Raw genomic sequence first — 15801 nt, 5'->3', positions numbered from 1 at the left:
ACCTTCTGCTATTTTTATTCAGAAAACACTCCAGTCGTTAACTGTGACCGCTTTCCCAAGTTCCAGACCTACTATATTACAACTATACACTGGACCTTTCAACCTGGAATTTTGGGAAGCTCAATTCTAACTCCAAAACAGGTAGTAATATTCCTGCATAACTGCTCCTCTTTTTACCTTCTCTGCTGGGGTTCTAAGCCCAAGGTTTTTTTTTGTTTTGTTTTGTTTGTTTGTTTTTTTGTTTTTTTAAGCCCAAGTTTTTCTGTAAGTCCACATTCTCTATGTTCTTCAGATTCTGTTTCTATAGAATGCTCCCTGTCCATGTCATTCTTCTTTTTCCACTGTTCTTTCTTCTTACCTTTCAGTAAGTAGTCTTCACCTCCTTTACAGACTTTGGGTCTATATCACTTATTCACATAAGCATAGATTGATTGTCTATTCTGAGCCAGGTATTGAGATATGCACTGTTCCATGTTTTTTCACCTCTCTGGTATAGATTCCCAGGAATGGAATTGTTGTGTTATATACTAAGCAAGTGCTTAACTATTTTTATAGGCTTTTAAAAATTTGAGCAACTTTGGGTTCATAACAAATTTGGCAAGGGTGTTGCCATATATTTTTTACATCCATATATCATTATTACACAAAGTTTGTAGTTTACATTAGGGTTCACTCTGAGCATCTTGTCTTGCTTGCATGGTTTCTGAGGAAGAGTTAGACGAAATTCTTATCTTCGCTCCTCTAAAGGTAAGGTGTTTGTCACCTCAGCCTCTCACAGGATATTCTTATCTTTGATTCTTTGATGTTTGAATATGATATACCTCTGTATATGCTTGTGTGTTTTTTGTTATTTATTTTACCTGGTGTTCTCTGGGCTTCCTGGATATGTGGTTTGGTGTCCAATATTAATTTGGGAGAAATCTTCAGTCATTATTACTTCAAAAATGTCTTCTGTTCCTTTCTCTCTTCCTTCTTCTGGGTGTTCCCATTATGAGTATATATACCTTTTGTAGTTGTCCTGCCTTTCTTGGGTATTCTGTTATATATTTTTAACATTTATGTATTTTTATTTGAGAAAGAGAGATAGAGCGCAGCCCGGGTAGCTCAGCAGTTTAGCGCCTGCCTTCAGCCCAGGGCTTGATCCCGGGGTCCTGGGATCAAGTCGCACGTCAGGCTTCCTGCATGGAGCCTGCTTCTTCCTCTGCCTGTGTCTCTGCCTCTCTCTCTCTGCCTCTCATGAATAAAGAAATGAAATCTTAGGGAAAAAAAAGAGAGAACTAGAATGGAAGGGGCAAAGGGAGAGGAAGACAGAATTTTAAGCAGACTACATGCTGAGTGCAGAGTCTAACTTGGGGCTCGATCCCACACTGTAAGATCAAGACCTGAGCCAAAAACCTAGATTTGGGTGTTGAACCGACTGTACCACCCAGGCACCCCTATTCTATTTTTATCAGATGTTTTTTTCTTTGCCTTTCCATTTTGGAAGTTTCTGTTCTCTAAAGAACATTCAGAGGTTCTTTAATCAGCCACGTCCTGTCTACAAATAAATCCATCAAAAGCAATCTTTATTTCTATTATCATGTTTTTGATTCCCTCACATTTCTTTTTATTTCTTAGAAATTCCATGTCTCTGTTTTCATTGCCTACCTGTTCTTGCCTGCTGTCTACTTTATCCACTAGATCCCTTAACATATTAGTCATAGTTGTTTTAAATTTCTGTTTTGATAATTGCAATGTGCCTGCCATATCTGAGTCTGGTTCTGACGTTTGTTCTGTCTCTTTGAATTGTGGTTTTCACCTGTGTTTTCATGGAGTTGTTTCTGTAGGCTTTGTGCCCGAGTAGGGCCTGCTTCAGACTTCTTCCTGAGTTTACCTTCTAAAGCAGAATATGAAAATCAATAGATTCCTATTTTATGCAGATTAAAGTATAATTTGCAGCCTTCTAGAGTTTGGCCCCAATTTATCTTTATAAGCTCATCTCTGACAATAGCCTCATGTTTAAACTGACCAATGTAATATTCACTGAACAACTGTGTTTTCCTACAAATATATTTGTCTTTATCTTCACCCTTCTCCTAGCCTGGAATGCCTTTCTTCTCTTTTTATTGCCAAAATTCTATAGCTACCTTCAGAAGAAAGTCGGATACCTTTTCCACAGAGTTTTTAAAAGATGTATATACCTTTACTGCAGCCTCTGTTGTAAACCTCCTTTATAATAATAATTAGTGGTTATTTCCTGCAGGCTGGTTATGTTATTGTCAGTCACAAAATCACTTTCCTAACTTCCCCTCCCCAACCACTGAGAATGGCTTGGTAGAAGTGATCACTTTTTATTCGTCTGTACCCACCTTAGATCCAGTAAAGTGTTTCTAAGTTAGTAGATGCTTGAATTGAATTACTATGATTGATTGAATTGAATTACTATATAGATGATAGTATTTTATTTAAATTTCATTGTTTTAAATCTTATTTAATGAAATGTTTTAAACCATATTTAATGAAAATATTTTAAGATATGATAATAATGACTGGGATATCAAAATGATTTGTAAAAATCATTTGTTAAACTAAAGAAGCCAGCTGCCTCTGAGATCTCCATTTAACATGACCCCACTATATACTTTGACTCAAAACGTTTAAAAAATTCAACTTCTTAACTGAGGTAACAGAAAAGCATGTGTAGTTGGTAATAGTTTTTTTTTTTTTCCTTTTTAAGTCTTGCTTTATATAGATAAGTTTTATACCAAATAGTTTCCTTGTGAATCCCAAATGTTTGCATGAAATTCTTATTCCTTCTGGGGTACTATATCTGAGGGTTAACATGACTGTTGTCTGAAATGCATGTGGAAGCATAACTGCTGTAGTGAGAAATGACCATGTTTCCTTTTAGTTCTCAGCAAGAGTAATTGAATGTAGAATATCTTACTAAACACTGGACTGTGACAGTGTGTTAACACTCTGACTATCTCCTAACAGCAGGGCAATTATTTGCTGAGTGGGATTTTTATAAATCCCCTGGCACTAGTATGTCCTGATAATTATGATGAAGTGTGTTGGTCAGTGTTGATTCAGCAGAACCTACCCTCACAAATACTTCATTCACAGTTCTCTGGCCCACTTTGACTTTCCTCGTTAGTAGAGTTCTTTACTGCTCTTCTGTGCTGACTTAGTGTCTAATTTTAAAAATAATTTTGATTAGAGCTTAGATCCTGAACATACTTTAATCAGCACTCCCCATTCCTTAAAACTGTGTATCTCTCCCAGTATTCACAAATTCTGAATCCTGGTGCAAGAAAATACTTTCTGATTTTGTTCCTTTGTGTGGCAATCAGCAACTCCTGTTTGCTGTGTTATTGTCATTTGCAAAGGTAAAACTTGAACTCTCCCACCTATCCCATGTACTTTCTAGTTCTTCATTCCTGAGTGAGCCATTACTTTCAAATTATGAGAGATTATTTTTTCTCATATGGTAAAATATGAAATTCAAAGACTAACCATTGTCCTTTGGGAATTACAGGTGTACAAAATCATGTTTTAAATTCTTTCTATTTTATGGCAACTTGTTTTAAAAGTAAGCCTCAATAACAAAGAGAAGAGGGGAGAATTAGAATATAGCTTCCCCCAGGCAGTTACAAAATGAAGGTCTGTGTCTGAGTGGAAAATTCACCCTGAAAAACAATCATAAAAACATTCTCCCTGAAATAAAACAGTAGATGCTCCAGATCCACCATCCATTTGTTTTGAAACCAATTGCGTTTGTAAAATACTTTCCCGTACAATACTTATAAGTCTAAAGAATAAAACCTGAGAAGAAAAGAGCAACTGATAGATTGTTAGAAATATGGAATGGTTCAAAATATTAATGTAATGCTAAGGGTGACTGGGTAACAAATGGTACATTTGCTCGTTGCTCAACCTGACATAATTAATATTCCAGGTCATGCTTAAGTTCCCATGATGGAAAGTCTGAAGGGGGGAATTCAAGAAAAATATATATCTATTATATAACTCATTGCCTTTTTTTTTTTTTTCTCCTTTTGACGAGTCAGAATCATAGCCTTTAAAAAAAATCAGTGCTTTCACACCTCATTTGCCGTATTCACCACTGGGCCACCAGTCAGCAGCCCAGCCTGATGCAAGGAGGTCAGTAAGAAGCTATTAGCAGAGTCCTCTCCCGAGATTTCTTGGGTCTTATTGAGTTGAATGTTAGCATGACAGTACTGCAAATAACTCAGTTGTAGGCTTTTTTTTTTTTTTAAACAGTTAGCACAGATTTCCCCATAGTGTTGGTCACTCTAGAAAATTATTGCAGAAAATGAAGTCCCAAAAGCTAGCTTGGCAGTAGCCCTTCTAAGTTGTGAAAAATGTGAAAACTGAAAAATATGTCATGGTCCCTTAGGATTAACTTTGTCTTTTGTGACTCATAGTAATATTTTTAAAAATCGACAACAAACCATTATTCACAAGTGGCTTACAAATTATGAAATGTAGCAATTGAGACAATAGTAAGTTAAGGTGGTTTTATTTACTTAAAGAAGCAATAGTAAATGCATTCTATATCAATATAAATAAGTAGGGTATTTGCTTGCAGTAGGGATGAAGGGAGGGCTGGACTGTTTTCATTGACGCTAAGTTAGCAAATGTATTAAATTAATTTCTAAAATAACTGACACCTTGAAGATTTTAAATGATACATTTTAAATTCAATTAAAATATATTTTCTACCTATATTTGATTTAAATTGCAAAGAGAATACACATGAGGAGGTCTCCATATAGGTTGCAAAATATAATTTAAGAAAGCTATCATGTCTACTGATCTATTTGCATTTCCCATCTAGCCTATGTATACATGTGCATGCAAATGTGGAAGGAGACCAAAGAAGATTTCTAATGGGGTAAAGTTAATGGCTGGTAGCACTTATTCAAGTAGATAGATATTTTTAACTGATAAATTATAATCTAGTTAAATTATATGTATTTTACTATTTTAATCTGCAAGATTGTGGAAATGATTAACAGACTTAAGTCAGCTAGATCATCACTAAATAGAATGGCATTCTCTTATCTTTTTCATAGACTATGGAGATTTTGTTTTATTTATGTCAAAATAGTCTTTTGATGTAATACTTATTGGTTTTCTTCTCATTACAGTTGATAGATTTTCATTAGAGAAATTTGCCCTAAAAATTGTCTTAAAAATTATCACCCACTTAAAAATTATACTAGAAACTATTTTAAATATATGCGTCCATACTGTCTTTTATTAACATCATTTAAACTGTTTATAAATCTACCTTGTTTGATATTTAATATAATAGTAAAAGAGTGTTAGCATGACATTAAATATGGCTTATACAATTGCCTGTAATGTTTCAGCACCTTTTTTTTTGTATAAATTATATAGGGAAAAATAACCCAAAGAAAACCTAGTTCACAATTTTTTTTTAAGATATCTAAGTATATTTACATTGGCTTTGTTTAATCTAGTAAAATTCAGCTTTAACACAGGAACAGTTGAGTTGGAGGTGAGTCAAATGGGTCTTTGATAATTTAGTTCTAGATCACAGTGTGTTTGAAAGCACAGCAAAACTGATACATTAAGAAAGATAAGAAGAAAGATAAGAAGGGTATAATCTATAATTCTTTGAAAGAAGTTGGTAAGATTTTGAAATAAACCTCCAACATTTTACTGAGATCTTGATGTGGCTTTGGAAAACAAGAGTAAAATAGAGGCTTCACAGGCCCTTCTGCTGAGTACATTGTTTTTGAGTATCTATTTTGTGCTGAGTTCTCACAAGGCCAAGCAGATCCAAAATACCTAAAACAGAGGCCCTGTACTTCAGCTGCTTGTGACAGAGTTGTTCCCAGGCTATTACTGTAGCATTAGGGATAGGACACTGAATCTACCTCCATTGGTATTAGATAAAGGTTAATACTTAGTTGAAAAATTAGGCTGGAAATATAAAATATTCTAAGGTAGTTTTTCAAAGACAACAATCTTAAGTAATCATAATACTTTGGAACTACTGATTCTATCAATAAATATAGTGACCAGAAAAATTTATGCATATAATAAGAGAATCACATTTTAGAAAAAATATGTGGGTTTAATGGATACATTCTTTACATTAGTACAGAGTTTCTAAACAGAAACCAAATAAGTCATACTATCCTTTAAAATATAACTTCTTTGGGGCTCTGGGTATTCAGTCAGTGAATGGTCAGCTATTAACTCAGGTCATGATCCTACGGTCCTGGGATGGAGCCCCACTTAGGCTCCCTGCTCAGTGGGAAGTCTGCTACTCCTTCTCCTTCTCCCCCTCACAAATAAATACATTTTAAAATCTTTTTAAAAAGCAAAAAATAAAAATTTTTCCTTATAACTAATGGATTTGTAAATATCAAGAGTCTCAAAATATGGTTCTATGCCATTTGTGTCTAAATACCATTGAATTTTCAGAAAATGAGTATCTGCTAAACTTGAATTTAACATTTGTTATACATACATCTGTTGAACCTCTGTTGCATAACAGGTGCTGTGCTAACAGAGTTGACCTTTGATACAGTGTGTGACAAGATCAATGACAGAACACTAAGGGTAATATGACGCTACAGAAATACAGCACCTAATATAAAATACCAGTTTGATTATTATTTTAAAGTAAAGAACTTGAAATAGCTGCTATTAAATGCATAATCATTAAAACAATCAAGTATTTATTGAGTGCATATTTTGTGCCTGAAACTGGTTCAAGCATCACATATTTGAGTTTGTGTGAGTGAATGTGTGAGTTACAGGTGTGATTAAATATACATATACATAGTTAATGGGTAGAAGACAGAAAGAATGACTTAAGGCCCTTCTGTTATTTTTTCTTAAATACAGATATATACAATATGCCATATATGCCAGGTAGAAGCTATAGCTCAGTGGGTTTTTAACATCTTTAGTCTTTAACTATGAATAATTCTGTAATTGTTGGTCTGGAGTGTAGACAAAGTGAGTATTTTATAATCTTAGATGAATCTAGCCAGCCTCCAGGTAAGAACTAGAGTTCTACTTAAAAATACTCCTTAAACATATGAAAATTTTTATGATACAACTTCATCTTCCTTTTATTTCATATGAAAGCTAAGGATAAAAATTATGTTCTTTTTCTTTAGATTCCAGGTATATACAATTCGCCGTTCAGAAAAGATCCTGATCCATGGGAGCTGAGGTTACAAAAAGCAAAGCCTTTAACATGCCACAGGCCCAAAGTTAAGCAGAAGCGCTACATCAGCCTTAGCAGTTGGCTGGCTTGTACGAGTGCCCGTTCCTTTCCTCGTTCAGAAATTCTCCCACCCATTGATAGGAAACGATGTCAGGTACTCATTGATTATATTCTCGCTTTTTTTAAAGAAAAGGTTATTGTTGTTTCATCTTTGTGACAAGAAAAGAGTAATTTTTTATGGAATTGAATTGTAAATAATAAATACAAAGTGTTTTAAAATATATATGGGGGAAGTAATCAAATAATTCTATGGTACTGAATTTTATTTCAAATAACACATAAGATTTTTGGCTAGGATCTAGCCTTTTTCTTTAAAAACATTGTTATAATGGTACTTGTTACAATGTGTTGCTAGAAAAATAGGACATATTATCAACTTTAACTTCTCATCTGATGATTCATATATTTATATATAATTGTAAGTGTAATTTAAAAGTGTAAGTTGAGAGAATTATAGAGGATCCAAAACAATGCAAAACTCAGGCAGAGACAAAACGAAAAAACAAAAAACAAAAAACCCTCTTCCCTGTAGATTGCTTTAGAGCTAGATTGACAAATGGCTTCCTAAGGTGGAGTGGGATGTGTTTGTTGGGTGATGATGGTCACTGTCCTGAAAGCCCCAGAGAGGAACAGTCCTATCATCCCCATCCATACTTAATCTGGAATAGACAACTGCCACCAGGGCTCATGAACCTACATTTGGGTTGATTTTGGTTCACATAGCCAGATTCTCAGAACTCCCACCTAGTAGTTCCCTAGGCTTTCCTCTGTATATCTTTGGTTATGTAATAAATGACTTCAAAACTTGATGGCTTAAACCAACACATGTTTCTTATCTCACAGTTTCTGTGGGTCAGTGCTGTAGTTACAGCTTAGGTAAGTGCCTCTAACTCATGATCTGGCATGAAGTTGCAGTCAAGGTGCCAGGCAAGGCTGTGATTCCATGTTAAAATTGAGCTATATCAAAGAGCAAGAGGAAGAGAAGATCCTCTCCTGAGGTCATTCATATGGTTGCTTATTTTCATACCTCAGCCCCTCCTCTCATTGGCCTCTCTATAGAGCTGCCCCACTGGCTGCTGGCTTCCCTCAGGGGAGAGATCTACCAGAGAGAGAGTTCTCAAAACAGAAGCCATAGCCTTTTTATGACCTTATGTCACAAGTGACTTCCCATTACTTCTACCATATTTTATTTTTTAGAAGTGAATAAGTCCAGTCCACACAAGGACTTGAATCCCAGAAAGTGGAATCATTGGAGGCCATCCTAGAGATGGCTTCTCACACCCCCAGCTATTTCATCAACTTGCAAGAAGACAACCTCTCTATGCCATAAAGTAATTTCCCACCTTGCTGTAATTATTTGTAATGTTATAAATTCACTTTCTCTAAGTGGGTCTTTTATTCCCTTTATTTGTGCATTTTTTTGCTCTCTTAAAGCTACTAACTTTATGGCTGATACTATTTTTTTAAATACTATTAACTGATGGCTTATACTTATTATAGATAGATGTGTAAAAAAAAAAAATCTATCCAAAAAAAACATAGAAGCTGAAAGTGCTCCCTCTTTCTGAAATAAAGTGTCAGGGAGGGGAGAGTTGAGCAAGGGGACAAAAAAGAGATAATTGGAAAAATTTCAGTTTATTTTGGGACATATCTACAGAGTGTTTTCACTATTCTTTTCAAAATGTAGGTTATGCCAATATTCTAATAAAGGCACTTAAATAGTAACTAAATTTTTACCATTTGAATTATGCATATTACTATTTCAGTTGATGCAAGAAATGATTTTACATGATACCATCAGAATAAGCAATTCAATTTACTATTCTATAAAGAAGATAATTCTAGTATCTCCATTGCTTGTGTATTAAGTGTCCAGTGATTGCTAATCATTGTATATTTGAATATTTAATAATCCATATTTTATGCTAGGGTCAATGAGATGGCTCTTTGTAATACATAGAATTCATAGAGTAATTCTGAATGCAAATTCTTAGGAAATGGGAAAAATGATATGGTATTGATAAGATACAGGCATATAAATATTTCTGAGTTGGAAACACTCTAGAAGTCATCCGAACCAAACTGCTACACTGTATAATCTCAGTGTTAACTGTATACATTTAATATGATTTTATGTGTTTTATAACACTGATATTTCATATTAACTTTACTGCTTTGCTTTTTTATACTTTTATAATATGGCTTATTTTATACTAGTTTGTATTCACTCTTCATCTCTATTAATGTATTTTTCTCAATACAACTCTTTTAGTACTTTACCTATCTTCCCTCCCATAGCATTCTATTTATACATGTATGTATTCAGTATTTACAGAATGCATGTGAAAGATAATAATATACTCATATAACTATATATAAGATATATGTGAATAATATATGTGGAAATTTTTATATTTATATAATATATATGTAAAAATGGCTATATATTTACATGGAAGATGTATGCATAAGTATTTATATAATAAATATAGTAATTAAATAAATATATAAATACATGTGGGGAAAAAAGATATATGTGAGGTGTTTTCCAACACCAACAACTAATTCTCTGATTCTCTGAATACCATTTGGTGTCCAACAATTCAAGCCAGTTCTAACACCAACTACTAGGAGTTTATGCAGACTCTGTAGCTTAAGGGCTTAACCCCACAAAACTGTTTTTCACTTCACACATCAGTAGCAATTTCTGGGTCTCCTGTACTTCTTACCGAACTGGCTATAAATTGAGGAGTCCCATGACCCCATCCTAAGGTTTGATAATTTGCTAGAACAGTTCACAGAAGTAGGGAAGACATTTTATTTACATTTACTGCGTCATTACAAGGGATGCAAATAAACATCCCAGGTGAAGAAGAACACAGAGTGCAGTCTGAAAGGTCCAAGGTGCACAGGCTTCTCTTCCTGTGGAGTTAGGCTGCGCCACTCTCCCAGCATATAGATGTGTGCACTAGTTGAGAAGCTCATCAAATCTCCTTGTGTAAGAGTTTTATAAAGCTCAGTCTTGAACTCCATTACCTTTCCCTGGAGATCAGAAGTGGGACTGGAAATGTCAACCTTCTAATTCTTTGGTCTTTCTGGTGACCAGTTTCATCAAGAGGTTACTAGGGGCCCAACCTAAATTACCTCATTAGCATAATTTCAGGTGTAACCTTGTTATCAATAACAAAGGCATCCCATCACTCAGGAAATTCCAAGCATTTTAGGAGCTCTCTATGCCAGAAATCAGTGACAAAAGCCATAAGATATGTATTTCTTATTATACCACAATAGTATATATATGAAGACACAAAGAAAACATATATATATTCATATAACGATATATATGTTTATATATAGAATATACATGTATATGGAAATTTATATATGTATATGTGTATACATATGCACATATTTGCATATATATACATACATGTGTGTATACATACACATACACACTCATAAATGGCCTTTGTCTAGCCTACCACAAAGTAATGATCCTTGCTAATTTTCTTTTCCTTTTCTACTCCCTTCTTTCTTCCTTTTTCTCTCTTCCCTTTATTCATTTTCTCTTTCCTGATTTCCCTGTCTCCTTCATTCCTATCCCTGGTCTTCCTCTCTCCACTCCATACCATTTTCTCTTCTCTTTCTTTCTTTCCTTCTTTTTCTTCCCTTCCTTCCCATTCTTCCTCAGCCCGTCATTTCATCTCACCTTGTCTCTCAGCTTCCTTTGGTTTCTTGCCTCACTTCCTTTCCGTCTTTCTTTTCTTCTTTCCATTCTTTTTTTCACAGAATGGGATTTTTAATGTTGTGGTTTTATTGAACTGAACCATATTTCCTCTATATTACTTGATAATATTAAAGGTACATACATCATTAGGGAGATTTAAGGTTATATATGCTATACTCCAGATGGTAATATTTATACTCTGATGGTCTGTCTGTACTTGGGAGGTATATTTCTTAAATGTATGAGAAAATCCTGGGAATTTAAAACATAATTTCATTATTATTTAAGCTTTGAGAAAAATTTTAAAATGCAAGATGACTATAAAGTAACATGGTTATTAAAAATATAGAATAACATATGAGGTACTTGGGTGTCTCAGCAGTTGAGCATCTGCTTTTGGCTCAGGTTGTGATCGCGGGGTCCTGGGATCGAGTCTCTCATTGGGCTCCCCTCAGGGAGCCTGCTTCTCCCACTGCCTATGTCTCTGCCTCTCTCTCTGTGTCTCTCATGAATAAATAAATAAAATCTTTGAAAAAATATAGAACATAAATATATTTGACTCTCGTAATTGGGATTTGGTTGGACAAAGTCAAACTTTGGAAAACGATAAGTGTCAAAGAAGACTTATAGATTCAAGTTGAGTCTGGGCACTATAGGGATTAATATCTGGAAATGAGTACACTTAGTGGATAATGAAGTTTGAAACTGTGTCCAAAATCACAAAAGCCCCATGTCACTACAGGTATGATCAGTATAAGTGATCACTTGAGATCTAAAAGGCAGTCCTATCAACAGAAATGCAAATTTACAGAAATTTTGGCATAGATGAAGCTTGACAGGAAATGTCATTTGCTAATTAGGGAGAAGTTCTGTTGAGCTCAGAGGCAAGACACTTGTCTAAGTGCCTAAGATATAAATGTATGGACCGGACACTGAGAGATATAGAGAGATGGATGTGATTATAAGAGAATTAGGGTCACAAAGATTATACTGAATCCACCAAGAGGACTGGGTCTATTTTTATTCTAAATTTTTCTGCTTGAATAGGGCTTCACCTTTTCATTTCCTGGTCTCTTCAGAAATAGTAAGTTCCAGAACATGTAATGGGGTAAGTCTACAAATGGATATGTGTTATTTTGATACACCAACAAAGAAGGTAGGGCTTGGGCACTTAGAAGACCAAGTGAGTGGTCTTGTGAATGCTGGTCCCTTCGGAGTCCTAGCCTTGTGGATTTTCTCATGTATTTGATGCTGCTATTGTTCAAAACCTTTTCCAAACTTCTCTTGAAACCAATAATGAAAATAAAGCCAGGGGTATCATTTGTGAATGTTTAGTATGTTCTCAGTACAAAGCTAAAAGTGTTATTACATTGTCTTATGTATCTTAAGAGCACTTTTGTGAGATAGTTATTATTCTATCTTATGTATAAGGAAAAAAGGTCTAAAGAAGTAATTTCCCCCTGATAACACAACTATGCATTAATTTTAAACCATAGAATTTCTCAAAGTAAAACATTAAAAATCTGTAAAAAAAAAAAATATCCCCATTCGATTTCTTAATAGTGAACCTGGAATCATGTTACTGTATCTTTAAAAAGTAAAGTTCCAATAAAAATCCATTAACTACTTTCAAATATAGCAATCCTCCTGTCCAGCTGTGAAAAGTACTAGATGATACTTATTTGCCATTTGTGTTATTTACGGTCCATGACTTTTATGGTAACTGGTTCCTATTATTGGTTTCTATTAATGTAAAACATAAGTGAACATAAATGAGGCGTGAATCATTTCTTTTTATTAGCCCCACAGTCTTCACTCAGTGCTTGCAGTAACTCCAGCTGTGTCTTGTTAGTGATAACCTATTTAAAGAAGAGATCTTAAAGGATAAGGAATATGATTAGGAATCTTTGTCCATCTTATATCACTTCTGTCCTGTACAACAGTAGTGGTGAAAAAAGAAAGCAGTATGTAATTAATGACATAGCAAAATCTGGAGCCACCTTTGATTTGTATTGTGTTTAATATGATACTAATTACACAACCAGTGGATTCTAGTAATTAGTATAAGTAACTACTAATTTAAAGGTATGATATGTTATAAAGCACTTTTCACTGTTGCAGTTTATGGACTTTGTATTTGTGTCATTAGATGGTTGCTATTGTATCAGAGTTATTATGTAATAGAACTTAGAATTTTAAGTAAAGAACACTTAAATTAATTAAAATTATGGTCCTCTGTTTTGGAGGGTCACCAGTTATATATGAGGTGCGGCATTCACTTAAAAGCTTTATTTTAATGAAAAAAACACTTGCTATCCTATTTCAATTGATAGGAAGTCTTTTTGAAAGCAAGGCTCAGAATCTTTTCTAATATTTTTATTTTTATTTTTTTAAGATTTTATTTATTTATTCATAGAGACACAGAGAGAGAGAGAGAGAGAGAGGCAGAGACACAGGCAGAGGTAGAAGCAGGCTCCATGCAGGGAGCCCAATGTGGGACTCGATCCAGGATCTCCAGGATCACGCCCTGGGCTGCAGGCGGCGCTAAACCGCTGCGCCACCGGGGCTGCCCTCTAATATTTTTATTTACTAAAAAAGGGAGAAAAATTTTTTTCAGTTATCAGAAGAAACATGTTTCTTTTTTAATTAGAAAACAAAGCAACACAACTATAAATTTAACAGTTTTAGCATGAAAAGTCTTTTGATGTAAGTAGGCAAAATTCTGGCTAATTTAAAATATTTTAATATAATCACTTCACTGTGGCAACATTTCTTGAAGACGATATTTGATGTAATTTCTAATTCAGAGAACAGCTTGTTCTTTAAAAGCAATTTGGTAAACGAGGTATACTTTGTAGATATTTAGCACTCTTAATCATCAATAATATGACAAAAAAATCTTCCACAATTAAAGATTTCCTCATTCTTTCTTGTCAGGGGCCATTCCGTGACATCACTGAAGTATTGGAACAGCGCTACAAGCCTTTGGAGCCAACGTTGCGAGTGGCAGAACCAATCGATGAGTTAAAGGTGGCCAGAGAGGAGCTCCGAAGACAGGAATGGATGCGCAATGTAAATGACAATATGTGAGTTCTTAGCATAAAAAAATTAGCTGTAGCCTGTTTGGTGCCATAAGTGACTTAACATTTTGTTTTTCCTGATGTTGTAGAGAATCTTCTATTCGTGAGAAAAGGTAGTGCCACCCTTGACCTATTCAAAAGCAACCATTTTTCAATATGCAAATATGCCATTTACTTATGTATATATTTTTATATATATTATGCACATATATAAATATATATACATATATATGCACATTTATATGTATAAATAGATGTACATTTATCTTATATATACATTCATATGTAATATATATTATATTTAACATTTAGTTTCAAATTAATTAAATGGTAATATTCACTTAATTTAATATTAATACTAAATTTAACATTAATATTTAATTTAAAATTAATATTGAATAAATATTGTATTAATATATAAGCTATGATATTATGTAATATGTAAATGTAGTATGTCCATATTATATAAAGGCATATATAAACATTTATAAATCTGTATATATATGTGTGTGTGTTAAATATATAACTACTCAAAGAAAAAGAAAAGAATGAATGGCATTTTGAGGGCATAAGTGACTATATCTATGCATCTGTGAAAATAATTACCTTAATTATCTGGTAAAAGCCTGTGATACTTCTAAAATAAGATCCAACAGAACAAAACCATTTCCCTTAATGTGGACTAAATTTAATTTGGAAACATTGATATACATTTAATAAATCAGGTGCAGTGAAAGAGGTTAGCGTCTTTACTACTGAGGAAGATGACTGAAAAAGGAAGATCTAATAGCATATGCAATTTAAAATTATTTTATTAGCCTCACTAATTTGGGTCTCAATTCATACATCTTTCTCCAAATTACTTCCTTTCTCTTAAGTCATTTGTCATCAATATAGTCGTATGTAATTTATAAATAGACCATTTAAAATCTAGAATGGCTTTTTAAAAATTTTTATTATTGTCCTATCATATCCTGTAATTATCTTTGTATTGTGCCAATAATAATTCTTTAATATTATGTATATTCTAAATAATAAGATAATTATATTATTCTAATATAAATTATAATTATGTGAGAATTATAATATAAAATATAAATTATTGTATAAGCCAACATATAAACTATTTTTACATAATATAATATATACTAGCCATCATAGTATAAGTGTTACATAATATAATTCAAAAATACATTGCAAAGTATGTTTTATTATGTAAAGAAACTAGAATTACCTCTCATCCAACACAGTGTATTTTGGATCATTTTATCAATCAGGAAGGATATATAATGTGCCTTATTTTAATAATCCATTTATTTTTTTTAAAGATTTCATTTATTTATTCATGAGAGACACAGAAAAAGAGAGAAGCAGAGACACATGCAGGGAGCCTCATGTGGGACTCCATCCTGGGACTCCAGGATCACGCCCTGGGCCAAAGGCAGGCGCTAAACCACTGAGCCACCCAGGGATCCCCCTAATCATCCATTTTTGAAGAGTCTTTTCAAAACTAAAAATTTTCACACAAACTCAGATGACAGATAAAATTGGCATGCATCTCAAGTAATTTTTATAAATTTTTTATATTATACCAATTACTTGATGTGAAATAATTAGCTACAGAGTATTCCATTGCTTCTTTCAGTACATGACAGTAACCCAACGTATGATGAATAAGAAAACAAATAGTATTTATTTCCAGTTGGTTTAGGGGAGCT

The 15801-nt window shown here is 33.6% G+C and overlaps 1 protein-coding gene across 3 annotated transcripts in view; it reads left to right on the top strand.

Moving 5' to 3' along the window:
- SPATA17 (spermatogenesis associated 17) overlaps positions 1-15801 on the top strand; it is a 205130-nt gene that overhangs the window by 89568 nt on the left and 99761 nt on the right. For all 3 annotated transcript variants that reach the window (XM_077886679.1, XM_077886678.1, XM_077886680.1), the window contains exons 7-8: positions 7167-7370; positions 13941-14089. In XM_077886679.1, the coding sequence (XP_077742805.1) occupies positions 7167-7370; positions 13941-14089 (353 nt within the window). The remainder of the gene's footprint in view (positions 1-7166; positions 7371-13940; positions 14090-15801) is intronic.

Source organism: Canis aureus, chromosome 38, assembly GCF_053574225.1.
Source record: "Canis aureus isolate CA01 chromosome 38, VMU_Caureus_v.1.0, whole genome shotgun sequence".
In the NCBI taxonomy this organism is placed as follows: domain Eukaryota; kingdom Metazoa; phylum Chordata; class Mammalia; order Carnivora; family Canidae; genus Canis; species Canis aureus.
This window is presented reverse-complemented; position numbering and strand designations above follow the sequence as displayed.